Source organism: Piliocolobus tephrosceles, chromosome 15, assembly GCF_002776525.5.
Source record: "Piliocolobus tephrosceles isolate RC106 chromosome 15, ASM277652v3, whole genome shotgun sequence".
Taxonomy (NCBI): Eukaryota; Metazoa; Chordata; class Mammalia; order Primates; family Cercopithecidae; genus Piliocolobus; species Piliocolobus tephrosceles.
In genome coordinates this window covers 103,075,344-103,095,527 of record NC_045448.1, presented here as the reverse complement: position 1 = coordinate 103,095,527, position 20,184 = coordinate 103,075,344, and the positions used below count along the sequence as shown (strand labels likewise).

Sequence of the window (20,184 nt, the reverse complement as noted above, 5' to 3'; positions counted from 1 at the left end):
GTCTATGTAGAAATCTATATACCAAATATGTGTCAGCCATGGTGGCTTTGCTCACCTATTCCATCTTCACCATTCTTGGAGTATCCTACCTTCACTCAGCCATGGAGCCAGAGGGCCCTCAGATATCCTCCCCCCGCTCTTCATCATACCAGTGGGAAAAGTGACAGGCTGAACCGGCAGGGTATTTCATTCTAGCCCAGCAACTTTGTTCCACAGAAATCACCAACCTAGCTGGGTGCAGCACTTTGGGAGGCTGAGGCGGGGGGATCACAAGGTCAGGAGTTCAAGACCAGCCTGGCCAAGATGGTGAAACCCTGTCTCTACTAAAACTACAAAAATTAGCTGGGCACAGTGGTGGGTGCCTGTAATCCCAGCTACTCAGGAGGCTGAGGCAGGAGAATCGCTTGAATCCGGGCAGCAGAGGTTGCAGTGAGCTGAGATTGTGCCACTGCACTCTACCCTGGGCAACAGAGTGAGACTCCGTCTCAAAAAAAAAAAAAAAAAAAAAGAGAGAAATCACCAACCTAGTACTTTTCCAGCTGAAAGTCACATTCTACTTATCATCCGGTCAGACTCATTTTCCATATTATCTCCTCCAAAAAGAAGGGCAGGCCAATAATGCCCAATTATTATGCCCTGGAATAACATCCAATCATTATGCCCTGGGTGGCAGTCAGGACAACTGCGTCCAATTAAATCTAGGAACTTTACTGTGACATTTTAGGAAAAGTTCAGAGACCTGTGGATCAGGGCAATGAGAAGATCTGGCAAAAATCCCTAACTAGGTAGGATGAACTAGCCTGGGCTGAACCTGACACATTCATTTAAAAACTCTTTAAGTTCCCTAGAAAGCTGTAAAATATGAAGAGATGTTCATTGCTTTCATCATTCTCAAGATATTGGCTTCTCACGGCTGTGGTTAAGAAAATTACATCTGCTGAGCATTTTCTTCATTAAATTTCCTGAGACTCTTGGGGCCATGGACACTCAATGTCCTTCACCTACTTCGACTTGGATCTAACTTTATCTTTAAGGCCCGTTAATGGATCCGAATTTCATTTTTGAGTGACATGACTCGTCAACCTACATGCGGGGATTGCTAATGGAAAAGAATTTTCTTAACTCCATGCCAAAGAACATATACCAGCTTTGACTACGACAAGCTATCAGGTTGATGCTTTTAATTTGATAAAACTAGGTATAAATCAAATATTAGGTCAATCAGTAAAGAGGCAGACACTATTATTTATTCTGAGAGGGAGGAGGGCCCCTGGCCATGAAGGGCCTCCCAGGTCATATTAAAAATTCTGTTGCTTTTCCTCAGGATCTGATTTGGATTTTAAGAGAGCACCCCAGCTGCTGGGCTGAGGATGAATTCAAGGTGATGAAGAGTGGATTGGGGAGACTAAGTAGGGGCAACTGTAATATTTGCTCTTTTGAATAGAGAAGAGTTGAATGTGTGGAAGCTTCTATCTATCTATCTATCTATCTATCTATCTATCTATCTATCTATCTACCTACCTACCTACCTATTTATCCATCCATCCATCCATCATCCATCTATTCATCTATCATCTAACTATTCATCCATCCATCCATCCTTTATCTATCTATCTATCTATCTATCTATCTATCTATCTATCTATCTATCCATCTATCATCAATCATCTATCTATTATCTATGTATAATCTATTTTTCCATTTATATATCTGCTTATTAAACATGTACACATTATAGATACAATTGTTTGGCACCAAAGGGAGCTCTGAAAGTAGCCCGTCCTTGCAATAGTCTCAGACTTGCATTCCTCCCTCCCTAAGCCTGAGTTGTTCTTGCCCCACTTGTTGGAGGCTTCTTGCTCCCGGGATGTGTCCTTGGTGCAGATGGCGCTCACCAGCCCATGCTGGGGCAGAGTCTGCAGTAACTGGGGCTAACCTGATGAACGCAGAGGCAGGCTTGCAGCTGAAATGCCCCTCTCCCAGGGATGCCCAGCAGGCTGTAGGAAACGGCCACGAAGGCACCCCCTCTCCTTCCTCAGAAGTCAGTGGCCTCCCAACTTCCTCCCTCTCAGGACTTGCTTTATGGTCCAGTAAAGCCCAGTTCTGGCTTTGTTGTCCCCCTTGGGATGAACCAGCGATGACTCTCGCCCTACCCGGCTGCACAGACTAGCAGAAGAATAGGAGCACCCAGAAGGCACCACACAGGTTGGTTAAAAATGCTGTTGCAGGCCCGGTGCGGTGGCTCACACCTGTAATCCCAGCACTTTGGGAGGCTGAAGCAGGCTGATCACCTGAGGTCACGAGTTCAAGACCAGCCTGACCAACCTGGTGAAACCCCATCCTTACTAAAAAAAAAATACAAAAATTAGCTTGGCACGGTTGCGTGTGCTTGTGATCCCAGCTACTCGGGAGGCTGAGGCAGGAGAATCACTTGAACCAGGGAGTTGGAGATTGCAGTGAGCTGAGATTGCGCCACTGCACTCCAGCCTGACAACAGAGTGAGACTCCAGCTCAAAAAAAAAAAAAAAAAAAAAAAAAATGCTGTTGCAAGTTTTCCATGCACAGGATGGAAGGCAGTTTTCACTGTTCTGAGTATGAGCTTCTGAAGCTGAGAGGATCAGGTGGCCCTGACCTTTTGTTATCATCATAAGACATGGGCGTGCTTTCCTGAATCTCCCGCTCCTGTGGGAGATGGTGTGAAGCTCTGAAGCACCTGACGATGAGCTCTGCCTTTGCTGGCGACCTCTTCAGGCCTGGGGTCAGGCAAGAGGGGCGCCTTGCTGGTACCTTGCCAGGCTGTCCTTCAAAACTCTACCCAGGTGTTCGGTAGCTGCGGACACTTCTACCAGATGCCTCACTATGCCCTGCTGGCCCTAGGAGCCCCTTGCTTGGCTTGTTTATTCGGGGCTCTGGATTCTCTTTTTCAATGCCAGCCACATGGCTTTGACTTATTAAGTCCCTGTGTTCAATATTACCAAGATCTTTTCTGAAGGTGAAACCTAAAACGTAACGCTCCACTTGGAATGTGAGCCTCACACAGGTGAACCACATCTGGGCTTACGCTGATTAGGGGAAGTCGTGGGCCCTAGGGTGACAAAGGCCCCATTGCTTAGTAAGCTTTGCATCAAAGTGTGAGGCTTACTAATCAAAACTTCATTTCGTAGGCATTTATTTACATCATATTTCAATACTTCAGAAACTTAAACGGTGTCGGGGGCATAGCAGTTCTGAGAAACAGTTTTATGAGAAGACATAAACTGAGCGGTACCCATGAATGTGTCTCAGTGTCTCATCCTTCCTCTCCCAGGCCAGAGTAACGGGTGTGCTGAGATGCTCTTGCCCTTGGCCCCAGGGTGCTCACCTCTGGCCATGAGCTGCCTCACCCAGTTAGCCAGGGGGCTGCACAGGTGTTTGCACGTCCCACATGTGGCCTGCCATGAAGAAGGTCCACATACGTGGCTCTAGGCCGTGCAGGCAAGTCTTCCCCGGGGGCTGAAGGAAGTCACCCTGAGACCCTGTCCCCTGTGAGGACCTCTCCTAAGTCAGATTGCTCACTGCTCCTAGCTCCAGCTCCTGCTGCCATCTGCCTGGGGGTTGCCAGTTGACAAATCCTCCCCCAGCTGGAGTGCTGCCACAGCTTTGTCCCAGGTATATATTCTGTTGCCTGTCCCCAGAACAGCTGTGCTCTGGGTTCTGGAAGCCACAAGCTCCAGCACGACTGCTTTCATGATACCTGAATGAGGAAAGCCTGGGAAGCTTAGAAAGGTATCCTGGATTGGAAGGCTGAGGCGGGTGGATCACCTGAGGTCAGGAGTTCGAGACCAGTCTGGCCAACATGGCAAAACCCTGTCTTACTAAAAACACAAAAATTAGCCAGGTATGGTGGTGGATACCTGTAATCCCAGCTACTTGGGAGGCTGAGGCAAGGGAGAATTGCTTGAACCTGTGAGGCAGAGGTTCAAGGTTGCAGTGAGCCGAGATCGCGCTATTGCACTCCAGGCTAAGAAATAAGAGCGAAACTCTGTCTCAACAAAAGAAAAGAAAAGAAAAGAAAAGAAAGATATCCCGGAAATATACTTCTAGTAACAGCAAGCTTGACTGACCAAGAACAGGGAGAATATTCCATGAGAAAGGAAATGTTTCTTTTCCTGGCTTCTTGCCTTAACCTGGTGGGGCACAGGGTCAGCTGAAGTGTCTCCACATGGTCTGTCGTGGCTGAGGGGAAACAATGGCTTATCCAGGATGCATCTTGCATTGTATAGTTGCTTTGATTAGCCTCTGTAAGAACTAATACATTGTTTGGTTATTACGTTTTCCGTGCTGTGCATAAAGAATAATAGAATTTCACAGATGGAATGAGGCCTGTTGATTTTCTAAAGCATCACTACATTTAGGTGGAGTGACTAAGGTCCTGGAGGTTAAAGGGCTCACCCCAGGCCATCCTGGGCATTTGCCGCTCCTCTGGGAAGGGTAAGGGGATCTCACATGCAGCCCCCACACCAGCTCCATGCAGACATTTCCCGGGGAGGATGCGAGTTCAGGCTCTGTGTTTTGAATTCTCATAAAGAGGCCTGGATCAATGATCTGTTAGTGCTTAAATGTCTTTAGAAGCATTTTCTTTCAGAGAGTTTTTGAAAAAGTGAATTAAAAAATGCTGGCTCTTTATTGCACATATATCTGGGGACAGGATATAAATAAATTGGAAAGACAATATATAGAGTCTGTGTGGCATGACTGTGCTGGGGAGATGAACTACTGGCTCTTCCTTTACCAACCCTCACTCCCACCTTCCCCCTTTTCCATAACAACAGGAGCTGTCTGGACTCCTGCCAATGTTGCACAGAGGTTTCTTTTTTCTCTTGAGACGGAGTCTCGCTCTGTCACCCAGGCTGGAGTGCAGTGGCCGGATCTCAGCTCACTGCAAGCTCTGCCTCCCAGGTTCACGCCATTCTCCTGCCTCAGCCTCCCGAGTAGTTGGGACTACAGGCGCCGCCACCTCGCCCGGCTAGTTTTTTGTATTTTTTAGTAGACACGGGGTTTCACCGTGTTAGCCAGGATGGTCTTGATCTCCTGACCTCGTGATCCGCCCGTCTCGGCCTCCCAAAGTGCTGGGATTACAGGCTTGAGCCACTGCGCCCGGCCTACACAGAGCATTTGCACCTATTTCCAACACTTGCAATAACCCTCGGAGGTAAAGATTATTATTCCCACTTGACAGATGAAGAAACTGAGGTTCCCAAAGATTAACTAACTTGCTACAAATCACACTGCTTGGCGAGTGGTGGAATTCTAATTTCTCTGATTTCAAGGGTGAACATCCATGTGCATCTCAGAGTTCTGTTAACGTCATGCGACCCAGAGAGAAACCCAGCCCCAGCGCTGTCGAAAACTTCCCAGGACCCGTGCGCGTGAGGGTAAAACCCTCATCTACCTGCAGAACTCCCCTTCTGATTCTGGCAGCATCAGCGAGGCCATGGTGTTCTTCATCAGATCAGCCACCACGGGCTCCTTGGCTGTCATGTAGAAGAAAGGAATCCCAGTGCTGTTGTGGAAGGGGCCATCACTGATGGGCAGGCAGCTCCCAAACGGCAGTCCTTGGATCTAACAAACACCAGAAAAGGGTTTTTCAGGGCAGAGCTGTGGCTTGACTTGATCTGGGAGCTTAGCTTGTGCCTCTGGCTAGGAAATACAACACCAGGGATAAGGGGGGGATCATGGCATCACAGTGGCTCTCACAGGTAGTAAATCAAGGTAAGGTGGTCCCCAGTCTGCCCACTTCATTCGGTGGTGGCCCTAGAATTTCTCCATAGGAGATGCTTAGCAGTGGAGTCCTGTTTGGAAGGGTGGTGAAAGGATTCTTCTTGAAGCTCCCTGTGCATGGCAAATATATTCATTTTGTTAAATTTCATGTTCTTTTGGGGAGGGACAATGACATTTATGGGGGTGGCGCTAAGCCTTTTCCTCAAGCTGCCTGTTACAGCCGCACTGCCTTAACTCCCAAGGTTAACTGCCTCTCCCAAGTTTTTAGCAACTTTAGGGAGGATGTTTAAGTCCTTAACCTCTTGCCTTATCTTTGGACTTCAGGAACTTTCTATTATTGTTTGTTTTAGGGCGACATCACTTTCTCATTTATTAGCTGCGTTTTTTATTGTAATGAATAATATTTCATTGTATGACTCAGCAAGTTATGAGAAATTGACTTGTTACCCTTTTTGCATAAAGGAAGTCACAGAAACACGATATGCCAATTTTTCTTCATGATCACCCAGTAGGGTGGGAGAAGGGTGGTGCTATAGTTTGGATGTCTGTCCCTCCAAATCTCATGTTAAATTCTGATCCCCGGTGTCGGAGGGGAGGCCCAGTGGGAAGGGTTTGGGTCATGGGGGTGGATCCCTCATGAATGGCTTGGTGCCCTCCTCGAGATACTGAGTGAATTGTCCCTCTGTTAGTTTCCTTGAGAATTCCCCTGAGAGAAGGTTTAAGAAAGCCTGGTGCCAACTGGGCTTGGGGACTCACCCTGTAATCGCAGCACTTTGGGAGCCCAACAGTTCAAGATCAGCCTGGGCAAGATGGTGAGACCCCCATCTCTACAAAAAGTTTTTTTAAAAATTAGCTTGGCCTGGTGGCATACATCTGTAGTCCCAGTTACTTGAAAGGCTGAGGCAGCAGGGTCGCTTGAGCCCAGGAGTTTGAAGCAGCAGTGAGCTATGATCGCACCATGGCATTCCAGCCTGGGTGACAGAGCCAGACCCCATCTATAAAATAAATAAATAAAAATAAAAAGAGCCTGGCACCTTCCCCTTTCTCTTACTTTCTTTCGTGCCATGTGATCTCTGCACACACCTCTTCACTTCCATCATGAGTGGAAGCAGCCTGAGGCCTCCCCAGAAGCAGATGCTACGCCATGCTTTCTGAACTGCATGCAGAACTGTGAGCCAAATACATTTCTTTTCTTCATAAATTACCCAGCCTCAGGTATTTGTTTACAGCAATACAAATGGACTAAGACAGGTGGTATATCATGTTTCTGTGAGTGCAGATATAAACAAAAATATTTATTTATTTATTTCATTAGTATTATTATTTTTTGAGACAGAGTCTCACTTTATTGCCCAGGCTGGCTTTCAGTGGCATGATTTTGGCTCACCGTAGCCTCCATCTCTTGTATTAAGCGACTCTTTTGCCTCAGCCTCCCAAGTTGCTGGGATTACAGGCGCGTGCCACCACACCTGGCTAATTGTTATATTTTTAGTAGAGATAGGATTTCACCATGCTGGCCAGGCTGGTCTTGTACTTGTGACCTCAACTGATCTGCCCACCTCAGCCTCCCAAACTGCTGGGATTACAGGTGTGAGCCACCATGCCCGGTCAACAAAAATATTTAGTGCTGAGGTTTTCCCAAATCCTGCCAGTCAAGCAACCCAGTTTTCCATGATTTTATCCCTAACAAAGTGCCCCTTGTTGCTACTTAACTCAGAATTTGGGGGTTGTCTTTGTCCTTGGAACGTCGCATGATAATGGTGTGTAGAATTATAAAAGGTGGGGCTTTAATTTTTTAGGAACATGAAATGTTAAGGAATCTTCCAAAATGGTAGTATAACTTTGTTCATATATCCTGTTTTCAGTTTGTCATAGCTGCCCAGAGTCATGCTTTGCATACATGGCATTGTAAATGCTTTATGAATTTATCGTTTTAATCAAATGTCAGTAAGGATTAGAAAGAGGAACTCCTAACAAAGCTAAGAGAAGGAATGTTGAAAGTCAAAATATCTCTAATACATTGGCACTAGACTTTTAATTTCTTGAAAAGATTTGTGTTTTCAACTATCAGTGTCATCTTTAACCTTTAGGTCTTTTCTGTTTGTTTTTGAGACGGAGTCTCGCTCTGTCGCCCAGGCTGGAGTGCAGTGGCCGGATCTCAGCTCACTGCAAGCTCCGCCTCCCGGGTTTATGCCATTCTCCTGCCTCAGCCTCCCAAGTAGCTGGGACTGCAGGCGCCGCCACCTCGCCCGGCTAGTTTTTCGTATTTTTTAGTAGAGGCGGGGTTTCAAGCCAGGATGGTCTCGATTTCCTGACCTCGTGATCCGCCCGTCTCGGCCTCCCAAAGTGCTGGGATTACAGGCTTGAGCCACCGCGCCCGGCCTATGTCTTTAAGATGTGTCTTAGGAGTGCAAGACACAGCTGTGAAAAATCATTTGGGTGCTGAGAATATCCAACTGGATCTGCATTTGACATTGAAGAGGTTAAGACCATTGCCTCTTTGGTATTGAAATAAAGTTGCCATTTAGGTAGTTTTTAAGCAAAAAGGGGCCTTAAAAACTGCCTGGTTAACCACCTAATTTTATAGATGAGGAAAGCAAAGAAGAGAAGCCAGTGACTTGGCCACAGTCTTGGTGAGACCCAGAGCTGGGGCAAGAACCTGGCCAATGTCCTATGCATTCTGTAAAATATTATTTCTTTTTTTGTAGGAAGTAAATAGGAGTTCACATTACTGCTTTGTAGCTCTTTCATCTCTCTTAACACCCCTAAAAGCCTTCCGGAGGCATGGAAGTTACATCTGCATTACTTATCCATGTCATTCTAGGTGGAATCATGTCTAACAGGTGAGTAAAGCATTTGCGAACTGAACAATTAAAAGTGCAGCGAATAGCTCATTCCAGCATTTACACACTTTGCATAATAAGCCTCCTTTCCAGAAAAAAAACCTTGAACTCCATTTTCTTAAATGCAGATTTCCATCGAAGCCCTGGTGCTGTCTCCCTCCCCATCCCCACTTCAGCTTCAGGTCACAAGGTGATGGGGAGTTCGGGTCTACAAATTTGTGCCCTGCACTGGGAAGGGCTGTCCCCACCTACTCTGCAATTCCAAAGGCGGCTCTGGATGCTTTGGTCCAGGTCTCGGTCAGACACAGGTTCGGTGTCCGTCTCCCTGCCTGGCCATCTCAAGGTGGGGATTGGGTACCCAACTCTACCTGGTTATCCATGTCCCTCTCCGACCCTCCCCCCCCGACTTCGCCAGGCTCACGGAGGCACCCTCGCCTTCCATTACGTACAATGTCTAGGGTCCCATCCAGCGCACCGGGCACGTCTGGTGGACCTGGGTCCCAGTCCCGAGCGGTCGCAAGCACGTTCCGGTCCCCGTCTCCCGGCCGCCGCCTGAATGCCAGGCCCCCTCGCGCTCCCCGCCGGGCGCTTACCTTCTCGTGGGCGGACACGGTGGCCAGGCAGCCTGAGACGCTGGCGTGGGCCAGGGAGCGGGCGGTGGCCGCGAGCAGTCGAGGGCCCGGGGGCGCACCGGCCGCCTGACCGCCCTCGCGCCGGTAGGAGAACATCCCGGGCGGCGCCGGTGGCTGCCTGGCGCCGGCGGCGCCCGCCCGGGGCCGCAGGTGCGCGTCCTCCTTGTGAGCGGAGGCGGGGAAGCTCTGCTGCCAGATGCTGCCCGAGTCCTCCAGCAGGGCGGGCATCGCCTCCTCAGTGGAGGCGCTGTCCAGCTCCTCGTCCACCTCGTTGGTGACGGCCCAGGACACGGAGCTCACGATCACGTAGCCCGCGGCTGGGGACAGCAGGGCGCTGCAGCACAGCAGCCAGGAGAGGCGGGTCCCCGGCCGCGCCGGGGGCCGGCCGCGGTGCACGGACATCTTGCAAGGCTGCACGCCCGGCCGCGGGGGCCGCCAGCAGCGCTAGTGCCGGGGAGCCCGGCAGCGCCCCCCTGCGGCGGATCCCTGCAGCCGCGAGTCCCGGCTAATCCCTGCAGCCGCGCGCCTCGCTCGGAAGTCCAGGCTCGCAGAAGACCAGGTTCCACGAACACGCCGCGCATCCTGCGGAGTCCTCCTCGCGCGCCAGGTCCCGGGATGAGTTCGTTTCCTGCAGGATGGCACAGGTTCCGCAGAGGGTGGGCGTTCAGATCCCGGCTCAATACACGCCTCTGCTCAACAGCTGTGAGACCTGCCAAGCCACTTAACCTCCCTGTGCCCATTTCCTTCATTAGCTGACAAAGATAATATCTACCTCTTAAGGATGATGGATGGGACGGTTGAACGATTAATATTTGAAGAGGCTTAGAACGGTGCGTGGCATGGAGCGAACGCGATACAGTAGTCCCTTGGTATCTGAGGGGTGTGGTGACAGGACCCCCGTGGATCCCAAAATCCAGAGATGCTCAAGTCCCCTAAAAAACGCTGCAGCATTTGCATATAACCCATGCGCAGCCTCTTTTGATATCTCAATTGCTTATAAAATGCCTAATATAATGTAAATACTATGTAAATTGTTGTTTACTATATTTATTAGGTAATAGGACCAGAAAGAAAGCCAGTATATGTTCAGTGCAGATGCAATCACCCTTTTTTATTTTGTATTTTTCTGATGAAGAGTCTTGCTCTGTCCTCCCAGGCTAGAGTGCAGCGGCACAATCACAGCTTACTGCAGCCTCAACTTCCCAGGCTCAGGTGATCCTCCTGCCTGAGTCTCCAAAAGTGCTGGGATTACAGGTGTGAACCACTGCGTCCAGCTTTTTTTTTTTCTTCAAATATTTTCAGTCTGTGGTTGGCTGGGAACCCACAGATACGAAGGGCCGACTGTATTTAGTTAACTAGACACAAGGTAAGGATTGTTACCATCATCTTACTAGAGGAGAAAACTGAATAAATGATGGAGGTAAGATTAGCACCAATTCCATCTGATGCCTATTCTCTTTCTCTGCAAGGACGATAACCCTTCTTACACTTTGCTGTGTCAGGAGGGCATCGCAGCCAGTTCATCTAACAGCAGAATCAAGTTATTTGCATTTAAGCTGAAACAAACTGGCTGAGGCCACATGGACAAATACCACCTTGGCCAAGCCCCTCATTCCAGGTCACTAGAACTCGGGTCCAAGCCCTGGAAAGGAAAAATGTGGAGCAATATTGCAGGCTTTTGGCTCTTTTCTTTTCCTTTCCTTTCCTCTCCTCTCCTGTTCCTTCCTTCCTTCCTTCCTTCCTTCCTTCCTTCCTTCCTTCCTTCCTTCCTTCCTTCCTTCCTTCCTTCTTTCCTTTCTTTCGGAGTCTCGCTCTGTCACCCAGGCTGGAGTACCGTGGCACGATCATGACTCACTGCAGCCTGGATTGCCTGGATTCAAGTGGTCCCCTGTCCTCAGACTCCTCAGTAGCTGGTACTACAGGCACACCACCATGCCTGTTGGGTCATTTTTATTTTTTGTAGAGATGAGGTCTCACTATGTTGCCCAGGCTGATATCAAACTCCTGAGCTCAAGCAATTCTGTGACTTCAGCCTCCCAAAGTGTTGGGATTACAGACGTGAGCCGCTGCATCGGGCCCACATTTTCTTCATCCTTTCACACTGATGGACATTTAGGTTGTTTCTGCCTTAGTTATTGTGAATACTACTGAAATAAACGTTGGAGTGTAAATACCTCTTTGATATCCTGTCTTGAATTCTTTTGGGTAATACCCATAAGTGTGATTGCTGAATCATAAGATAGTTTACTTTTAATGAACCTCCATACTGTTTCCCAAAACGGCTGCACTATTTTATATTCCCACCAATGGTGCACAAGAGTTCTAATGTATCCACCTTCTCACCAACACCTGTTGTTATTGTTTTATAATGGCCATTCTAATGGGTGTAAGGTGATATCATTGCAGGTTTTTTTGTCTGTTTGTTTGTTTAATTCTTTCTTGTTTGTTCGTTGTAGAGACAGTCTTACTCTTTTGCCCAAGCTGGAGTGAAGTGGTAATGATCATAGCTCACTGTAACCTCAAACTTCTGTGCTCAAGCGATCCTCTCTCCTTGGCCTCTGGAGTAGCTGGGACTATAGATAGGCACATGCCATCATACCTGGCTAATTTTTATTTATTTAGAAAAGGGGTCTTGCTATGTTGTCCAGGCTGGTCTTATACTCCTGGACTCAAATGATCCTCCCACCCTGGCCTTCTGAGGTGTGAGCCTCTGCACCCAGTCACTAAGTGGATTTTGATAGGAATTGAATTGAATTTGTAGATTCCTTTGGGTAGTATGAACAGTTTAACAAAATTATGTCTTCTAATTCATGAATATGGGATGCCTTTGCACTTATTTGTGTTGCCTTTAATTTCTTTTATCAGTATATTATATATTCTATGTATATTGAAGAGATTAAGGGACTTAAATCATATGTATATAAAATTTAGTTAATGACCATAAATTCGAAGTGTGTATATATATAAATCATATATATAGTATATGATTTTATATATAGCATATATGACTTATATGTAGTATATATATGATTTTAAATATATATACAGTGTATAGCTACAGTATATATACAATTTTAAGTTCCTTAATCACTTCAGATTTATGGCCATTAACTTCAAGGGGGCATTGGCTCTGCCTGGTTGTGCTCTCCTACTTCTCTGATTCAGTCTCCTCCCCTTTTTAGGAGACTGACACACCTTTCCTTTCTCCTACTTTCATCAGGTCTCTTTTCAAATTACACCTTGTGAGAGAGGTCTTGCTTGAATGCCCTATAAGAAGCAGCACCAGGCTGGGTGTGGTGGCTCATGCCTATAATCCCAACACTTTGGGAGGCAGAGGTGGGCAGATCACCTGAGGTCAGGAGTTCAAGACCAGCCTGGCCAACGTGGCAAAATCCCGACTCTACCAAAAAATACAAACATTAGCTGAGCATGGTGACGCACACCTGTAATCCCAGCTACTCGGGAAGCTGAGGCAGGAGAATTGCTTGAATTGGGAGGCAGAGATTGCAGTGAGCCAAGATTGAGCCACTTCGCTCCAGCCTGGGCAATAGAACAAGACTGTCAAAAAAAAAAAAAAAAGGGAACATCCACATCCCCATAGTGAATTTTCACTGTAACACTTATATGTATTTTTTGCTTTTATTTGCTGATTAGCTCAGTGTCAGTCTTCCTGTAACAGGAACATAAGCCCAAAAAGAGCAGAGATTTGTCTATTTGATTCGTGGTTGAGGAAACAATGCCCAGAGCGTAATGCTTTGACATGCTGAGTACTTCGAAGTAAAGGACAGTGGAAGAGCCTCAGAAGCAAAATCTCTTTCTGGCCTTTTTCTATCCTTCTTTCTCCTGCTCCCGTCTCTCCCACAAGGCAGGCCATAGGAACTAGAATTTCTCTCCCCGAAGATGGATCATAGAAATTAGGACCCCTCTCCTTCAAAGACAGCCATAAAGCCTAGAAATATGACTCTAACTCCCTCTGCTTTTCTGTATAGGAGCTGGCCATAAAGAGATTCTCAGACCCACCTTGTCTGAGAGTAGGTCTTGAGACCTCATTCCAGAAGTAGTCCTGCCCTCCACCTGGGAGAACGGAATGACACAGAGGAGGAGGAAGAAGAATCTGGACAGGCCTTGCTGGGTTTGCCCGCTCAGTCTATTACCATTAGATCATTCACTTTTTGTCCAATCACACTTCTTCATGGTTGTCCATTCTTCACCGAACCTAAGCATGAAAATGGACAGTTTCCCGAGTCTTTGAGTCTTTATTTAGGCTTTCACGTCACATAAAGCTTCGATGATACGGTTTGGATCTGTGTCCCCACCCAAATCTCATGTCAAATTGTAATCCCCAACGTTGGAGGTGGGGCCTGCTGGGAGGTGATTGGATCATGGGGGTGAATATCCCCTTTGGTGCTACTCACTAATAGTGAGTGAGTTCTCGTGAGATCTTGTCGTGTAAAAGCATATAGCAGCTATCCTGCCCACTGCCTCCTGCTCCAGCCATGTAAGATGTGTCTGCTTCCCCTTCACCTTCTGCCATGATTATGAGTTTCCTGTGGCCTCCCCAGAAGCCACATGCCACCATGATTCCTGTACAGCCTGTGGAACCATGAGCAATTAAACCTCTTTTCTTTATAAATTACCCAGTCACCGGTATTTCTTTGTAGCAGTACAGGAATGGCCTAATACATTGGATTAAATATTATATACATTTGTTATGCTTTTCCCTTTTTTCTTCTGTTACAGGAGTGTTGGCCATGACCCTTATGGGTGGGTGAGGAAAGGTATCACAGCTTTCCACCCCTACAATCCCAAGTGTTTAAAGAGTACCTGGTAAAAGAAAAAACACATGACAAATACTTAATTTTGGAACACATCACTGTAAATTTTTGATCAGATATGTTTCTGAAAAATCTGTCTGCTGCCAGCATGTTAGTGGGCTACCAACTTATCATCACGAGTGAACATTTATGTTCCAAGATACATGTGGGTGCAGCTATTAGCTTGGTGGCTTTTCAAGCCCAGCTCGCTTTCTCTTGAAATCCTCCCATGTGCTTTTTAGTCTTTCTTCCACCAGGAACCTCCAATCCAATCCCCATAAAGTGGCCAATGCCACTTATTCATTTATTTTTAAGACAGGGTCTCGCTCTGTCATCCAGGCTGAAGTACAGTGGCATGATCGTAGTTCACTGCAGTCTTGAACTCCTGGGCTCAAGCAATCATCCTGCCTCAGCCTCCTGAGCAGCTGAGACTACAGCCACATGCCACCATATCCAGCTATTTTTTTTTCTTTTGTAGAGATAGGGTTCTCATTATTTTGCCCAGGCTGGTCTTGAACTCTTATGCTTGTGATCCTCTCACCTTGACCTCCCAAAGTGTTGGGATTATAGGTGTGAGCCACAGTGCCTGGTCACCTCGTATTTTTTAAGATACACTTTTATATATAACGTATGCAGAAATGGAATCAAGTCAAATCACAAACTTCGTGACACAGTTTCGCAAGGTGAACACACTGCACTGTACGGCCAGCCACCAGCCCAAGAATGGGAGCGCCATGAGGGTTCCTGGCATAGACTTCATGGAGTAGCAGCCTTGACAGCCATTTTTAGACCTGATATAAGCTGTTTGAAATCCAGTTGAACTCTGTCATCCTTGTCCTCAGTGAGACTTCTCCTCTCTGTGTGGTGTTTGCAATATAGCCTGCTTGCATTATAAGGATATCCTTACAATCAAAATAAGGATATCCCACTGATGCCAAATCCAGCTCATGCCACAGCTGCTGGCTGTGGAAAAAATCTAATGGTCAACACTGGAGTCATGTAAATGAGTTCCCTCCTTTATGCATGTTTTCTTTAAATGACCCAGATCCACAAGTCCTGAGGGAAAGCCCGAGGAATAGCTCCCTGGGCCTTAATAAAGGCAGGTCCAACAGGCTCAACCACAGGCTGGCTGGTTGAGCTCCCTGCTGCCTCCAGACTCCTCCTGGCCCTCCTGGTGATTCGGTGTCCCTAACCTCTCTGGGTCTGTGAGCAATAAACTTCTGCTTCCTGCATGGTAGTTTCACCAACACACCCAAACTTTACTCTCTCCCCCACCTACCCCATCAGGGCTCTCCTAGGCAGGTCCCAAGATCAAATAAAAAAGAAACCATAATACAAATCACGACAGTCCCAGAAGTCCCCCCTCCTCTCTGTTACTACCCATCCTCACCCCCTATCCTAACGTCCAACACTACAGAGAAACAATGAAAATGGTTTTCTTTGGTAGACTTGGGCATTCAAGGACAGAATGCTCAGAATGACTTCTGCTAGCTCTTAGCTAATCAGTTTACCCCAAAATATGCAAACAAAATTCACTGTTCCCAGACTTACAGATCCTGCCGTTGCCTCTGTTCTGTGACTCAATCCACCAATTGACTACTTATGAGCAAACACATGACATGCAAAGTCACTGAGCAGTGAGCAAAAGAATACGTCTCTGACTCATTCTTCGACAAACAACTCCTCCCAGACAGCTTAATATATTAAATGTAGTTGAAAAGGGCTCTTAAATATGATTTTTTTTAACCGTAAAGATGAGTAATTCTTAATGAACCTACAGACGTATAGATCCTGTGTTTAAAATTTCCAAGCATTTAGGGAAATGTAATTCATTTCATAAGTAAATGTAATTCATTCCATATGTAAATATACATGAAATTTAGTTCATTTCATATGTTATATGAGATCAATAAAATATTCTCTATTTTTTCCATGTATACTGGAAATCATGTTAAGCATGACTTTTAAAATTCCTTTTAATTATTATAATCAGTTACATAAAAATGGATTTTGTGTAACAATGATCTATTCCTACTTTCAGCAGTTTTTAGGATTTTGCTGCAAAAAGAGAACTAAAGAGTGATTCAATGCAGGACATTAGCCTCTGCTACAGACATTGTTGCATTCAAAATTCTCTCACTTTAAGAAAATCGGGATAGTGAACCAAAGGTGTTTAATGGACTAGTGAGTGATTTTAACAGTGATACCACATTGATTTTTCTTTTCTGTTCCTCACTGCCTGAGGGGATCTATCTACAAATTCTATTTCGATCGAGGCACCACCAAGGGGAGGCAAATATTACCACTGGCATTTTACTGCTTGCACCAGTTGGTATTCTTTGAATTTTTTCTTTCTCTGGAGCCTTAACCATTTCTTTACTCCCAAAAAGCATTCTCAAATTTCTTTTCTGCTGTCTCAAAATAGAAATACTCGGAAAGCCCCAAAAGAAAAGCAACACAGGCAAAAATTATTCTCCAAATCAGTTTATATATTTTATCAAAACCACCTCCTTAGAAATACATATAAACATAAAATAGACAATGCTACATCTATTATATACATAACATCGTCTTTCGTCAATAGAAAAACTTTAGTATTTAATATTTTTAAGAATGCAAGTCTATCAGTTTTCTTATTCTCTATTCAAATAAATAATCTCACACATTTGCATTGCTTTCTCTGAAATAAATGTCTTCAGAGCTTTGGGGTACATCTGATATCTGAACCACAAATTGTTGTCCATCTTTTAGGGTTATGAGGGCTTCTTGTCCCATAGGAAGGCTGAGTTTAACTGCACTTTCGGTGGTTTCATCTTCCAACAGCACCTGGATGAGCTGCAAGAGGGAAATGTTTAAAGGTAAAAGGTAAAAAGAGTCAGTTATACTATTCCTTGTTGCAGGAACTACCATTTGAATTCTTCTACCAAGCCTGTTGTCCCCCGCCGGGATGTAAAGGAGAAGTTCATGCATTTATTCTTTTTTTTTTTTTTTTGAGATGGAGTTTTAACTCTCGTTGCCCAGCCTGCAGTGGCGCCATCTCAGCTCACTGCAACCTCCGCCTCCCGGGTTCAAGCAATTCTCCTGCCTCAGCCTCCCAAGTAGCTGGGATTACAGGCGTGTGCCAACATGCCCAGCTAATTTTGTATCTTTCATAGAGACAGGGTTTCACTATGTTGGCCAGGCTGGTTTTGAACTCCTGACCTCAGGTGATTCACCTGCCTCAGCCTCCCGAAGTGCTAGGATTACAGGTGTGAGCCACCGCACTCAGCCCATGCATTTATTCTTACTAAGAGAACTCCTGACTTCTCAGGAAAACACTCAGGGTCCAGTGAGGACTCAGTGGGAGGCTTTGCAAGGCAGGGATGGTGCAGGGGTGGGGAGCTGATGGGCTCTCTTTAGGGAAACGAAGAGGGCTCTGAAGTTTGTGAGAAATGTCCTTGTGAGAACCAACCAACACTCTTCCTTAACAGACACCGGAGAAAGCAGATGAGTCGTGAAAGTTGGGAGGGAGCCTGTGAAAGGCACCCACGGTCTCCATGTGGCTGTAGCACCCATCAATTTGGGGGGTCTCCAGACGGGTACTAATCCCCGCATTCTCAACAAGTCTCTGGAGCTGACATACTCGGCTCCAATTCCCACACTGGCTCTCCTTCCCCCATCCGTCAAATAAACCATTAATTTGTGGAGGGCGGAAACCTAAGAAAACAGCAATCTGGTACTGGTAACTCAATTGGGAAGTAACAGATTCGAGAGGTGTGGAGGTTCCAAGTTAGTAGAAGCTCTCTTCAGCCACTTCACCTGATGAGCAAGTCTTCCTATCGGAGAATGGCGAATGTACCATCCCTCCCTTAGCTCCAGGAAACTTGGCCATGACTACTTTAAAACCAATAGAAATGTATTCCCTTGGTCTGATTTCATCAATAAACCTCCTATAAGCTAGTATATTTTGACAGAGATGTGTGCACCATAACTTCAAATGCAAGGTTTATGAAAGTTGTCTCATTCTTTCTCTAAATTCGACAAAAACCATCACCACCCCATGAAAAGATGTTTTTCTTTTTCAAAAAGTTTTCACCTTTAGCTTAGAGGTGAAGAGACACTTAAAAAATTTTGTTTTGCCCTGCTGTAATCCTGGAGTACATGACCTAAATTCATTATTTGATATCATTATAGTTTTTCACTTTGTTCTTAAACATGCCTTGGCATCTATTTTGAACGCCGCTGGAATGTAGAAGAGGGACAGATGGATGTGCTAATCCGGAATGCTGACTTCAGTTGTTACTGTAGGTGCAGGCCAGAGCTAAACTGTTCAGGGAATGAGGCTGCCACAGCTGTGCAGCTGAATGGGGTGTTAACTCGTGGCAGATGAATGCAGATGGGACACGCAGGGTGTGCTTTTTTGTTCATGATGAGTGCACGTACTGAATAATGGATGCAATGAAAATCAGATGAGCGTAACTTTTTGGTGTGCTTGTTTAAGTCATTATAGCTAATTCAGCAAGCAGGAACGAACAGAAGCAGGTTTAATTAATCTCTAATGTGTATTACCTCGGATTACCTGACATTCATCTGCGTGTATTGCTTTATTATGTAGTTCAATTAAGTATTTAATATCTTCTCTATTGTTTCCACCCATTAAATACAGGTCAAACCTCATTGCAAGGAACTTCAGAGAAGCTAAGGGATTGGGCCAAGAGTGTCAAGAGAAAGTGCTCAGCTTCCCCCGTGGTGGGGAAATAATGACGACGACCAGTGCTTACTGGGTACTTACTATATTCTAGGAAATAGTCTAAGCATTTTACAACAATTAACTCATTTAAACCTCCTATGGAATTAGACATGAGTATCCCCATAAGTTAAGCAATGTGTTCAAGGTTCATAGCTAATAAGGGGAAGAAGTAGAATTTGAACCCAGAAATGTATGTACCAGGATTGCCCTTATCAGACTTGAAGGTATTTTTAATAATTAGTCTCAAGTAACCAATTTTGGAATTAAAGCAGATGGTAGAAAACACTCTCAGGGAGAGAATGCTGAGAAGGACAGCCTTCGAAGGATCTGTGGAGGTGTAAATTCCTGTTCTCCCAATGATCAGTGAGGTGACCTTGGGAAAATTACTCAAGATCCTCAGTTATGCCAGTTGTAAAATGGGGTTGATGGTAACATCCGTTTCATTGAGATGAAAATATGCATTTAAATGCTCAGCTCCGGGAGACTGTCAGCGTCTGCTCTTCATGCCTTCTAACTGTGGCTGAAGAGGTAAAAGCTTACTCCTGGTTACCCTGCTGACTAAGAAGCATGTGTATGTAATTTGACTAACATTCTCCACTTTGCTGAACTTTAGTCAGGCTCCCGAACCTTCTCCTTCGCCCACTTCCTTGTAAAATCCAGTTTTAGTAAGAACCCTGCTGAGTCACTTTAGCAAGAATGCCCCATCTCCACATCTGATCAGTTTCCTCATCCTCTGCCAGTCTCCAGGTGATGTCTGGTCACCCCAGCTGGCTGGACTTCTACAAGAATCCTATTAGGTGGGTTTAGCCAGAATCCCCCTTACCTCTGACATTTCTTCTTAGTGAGTTCCCATCCACTGACCCCCACCCGGCTCCTGGGCTACAAATTCCGCACCCGCCACCCTGTTCCTGCTATACTCAGAGTTAAACCCAATCTCCCTCCCCGACTGCAAAAGCCCAGTGGAGATGCTACTGAATAAAGCCTTCCTTACAGATAAAGCCTTCCTTATGGTGCTTTAACAAGTGTCACTGAAAGATGTTTTTGTTTTTCCTTTAACAAATCGTCATGCTACACTCTGACTTCTTGCCCCAGCCGGTGAGCGCAAAGAATTTGCTTTCACTTGGAGATGAACACTGCAGCCCAGCATGAATGCTGGCCCTGCTAGGGCCCTACGGAATGCTCCCGAGTACACTCAGGTACTTTCCACTGGCGGCCCCTGGAGGGCTCTGCCGCCAGGTACAGCAGCAGGGAGAGCCATTCTCCTAGGCATAGCCTGGCCAAGCCATCGCCTCTTCAGATCTAACTGGGCCTTCTTTCTGCCAACTGCCTGGAAACACCTGCTTCCTGAAAGCGCCTTAGCTGCCACCAGCTAAGGAGGCCCAGCTCTCGTCAGCACCCCCAAGTTA

At 46.1% G+C, this 20,184-nt stretch overlaps 2 protein-coding genes across 6 annotated transcripts in view; both read right to left on the bottom strand.

Annotated features, from left to right (window-relative positions):
- CREG2 (cellular repressor of E1A stimulated genes 2) overlaps window positions 1–9,678 on the bottom strand; it is a 38,212-nt gene extending 28,534 nt beyond the window's left edge. Inside the window, exons 1-2 of the mRNA XM_023211508.1 lie at window positions 9,197–9,678; window positions 5,432–5,601 (exon numbers count right to left, since the gene is read on the bottom strand). Coding sequence (XP_023067276.1) covers window positions 5,432–5,601; window positions 9,197–9,637 — 611 coding nt within the window. The 5' untranslated portion in view covers window positions 9,638–9,678. The remainder of the gene's footprint in view (window positions 1–5,431; window positions 5,602–9,196) is intronic.
- A 6,839-nt stretch (window positions 9,679–16,517) lies between these two features.
- Window positions 16,518–20,184, bottom strand: part of RFX8 (RFX family member 8, lacking RFX DNA binding domain) — a 77,764-nt gene continuing 74,097 nt past the window's right edge. For 4 of the 5 annotated variants that reach the window (XM_031934188.1, XM_031934190.1, XM_031934189.1 and 1 more), the window contains one exon: window positions 16,518–16,884. In XM_031934188.1, coding sequence (XP_031790048.1) covers window positions 16,708–16,884 — 177 coding nt within the window. In that variant the 3' untranslated portion in view covers window positions 16,518–16,707. The remainder of the gene's footprint in view (window positions 16,885–20,184) is intronic. The other variant, XM_023211506.1, reaches the window with a different exon arrangement.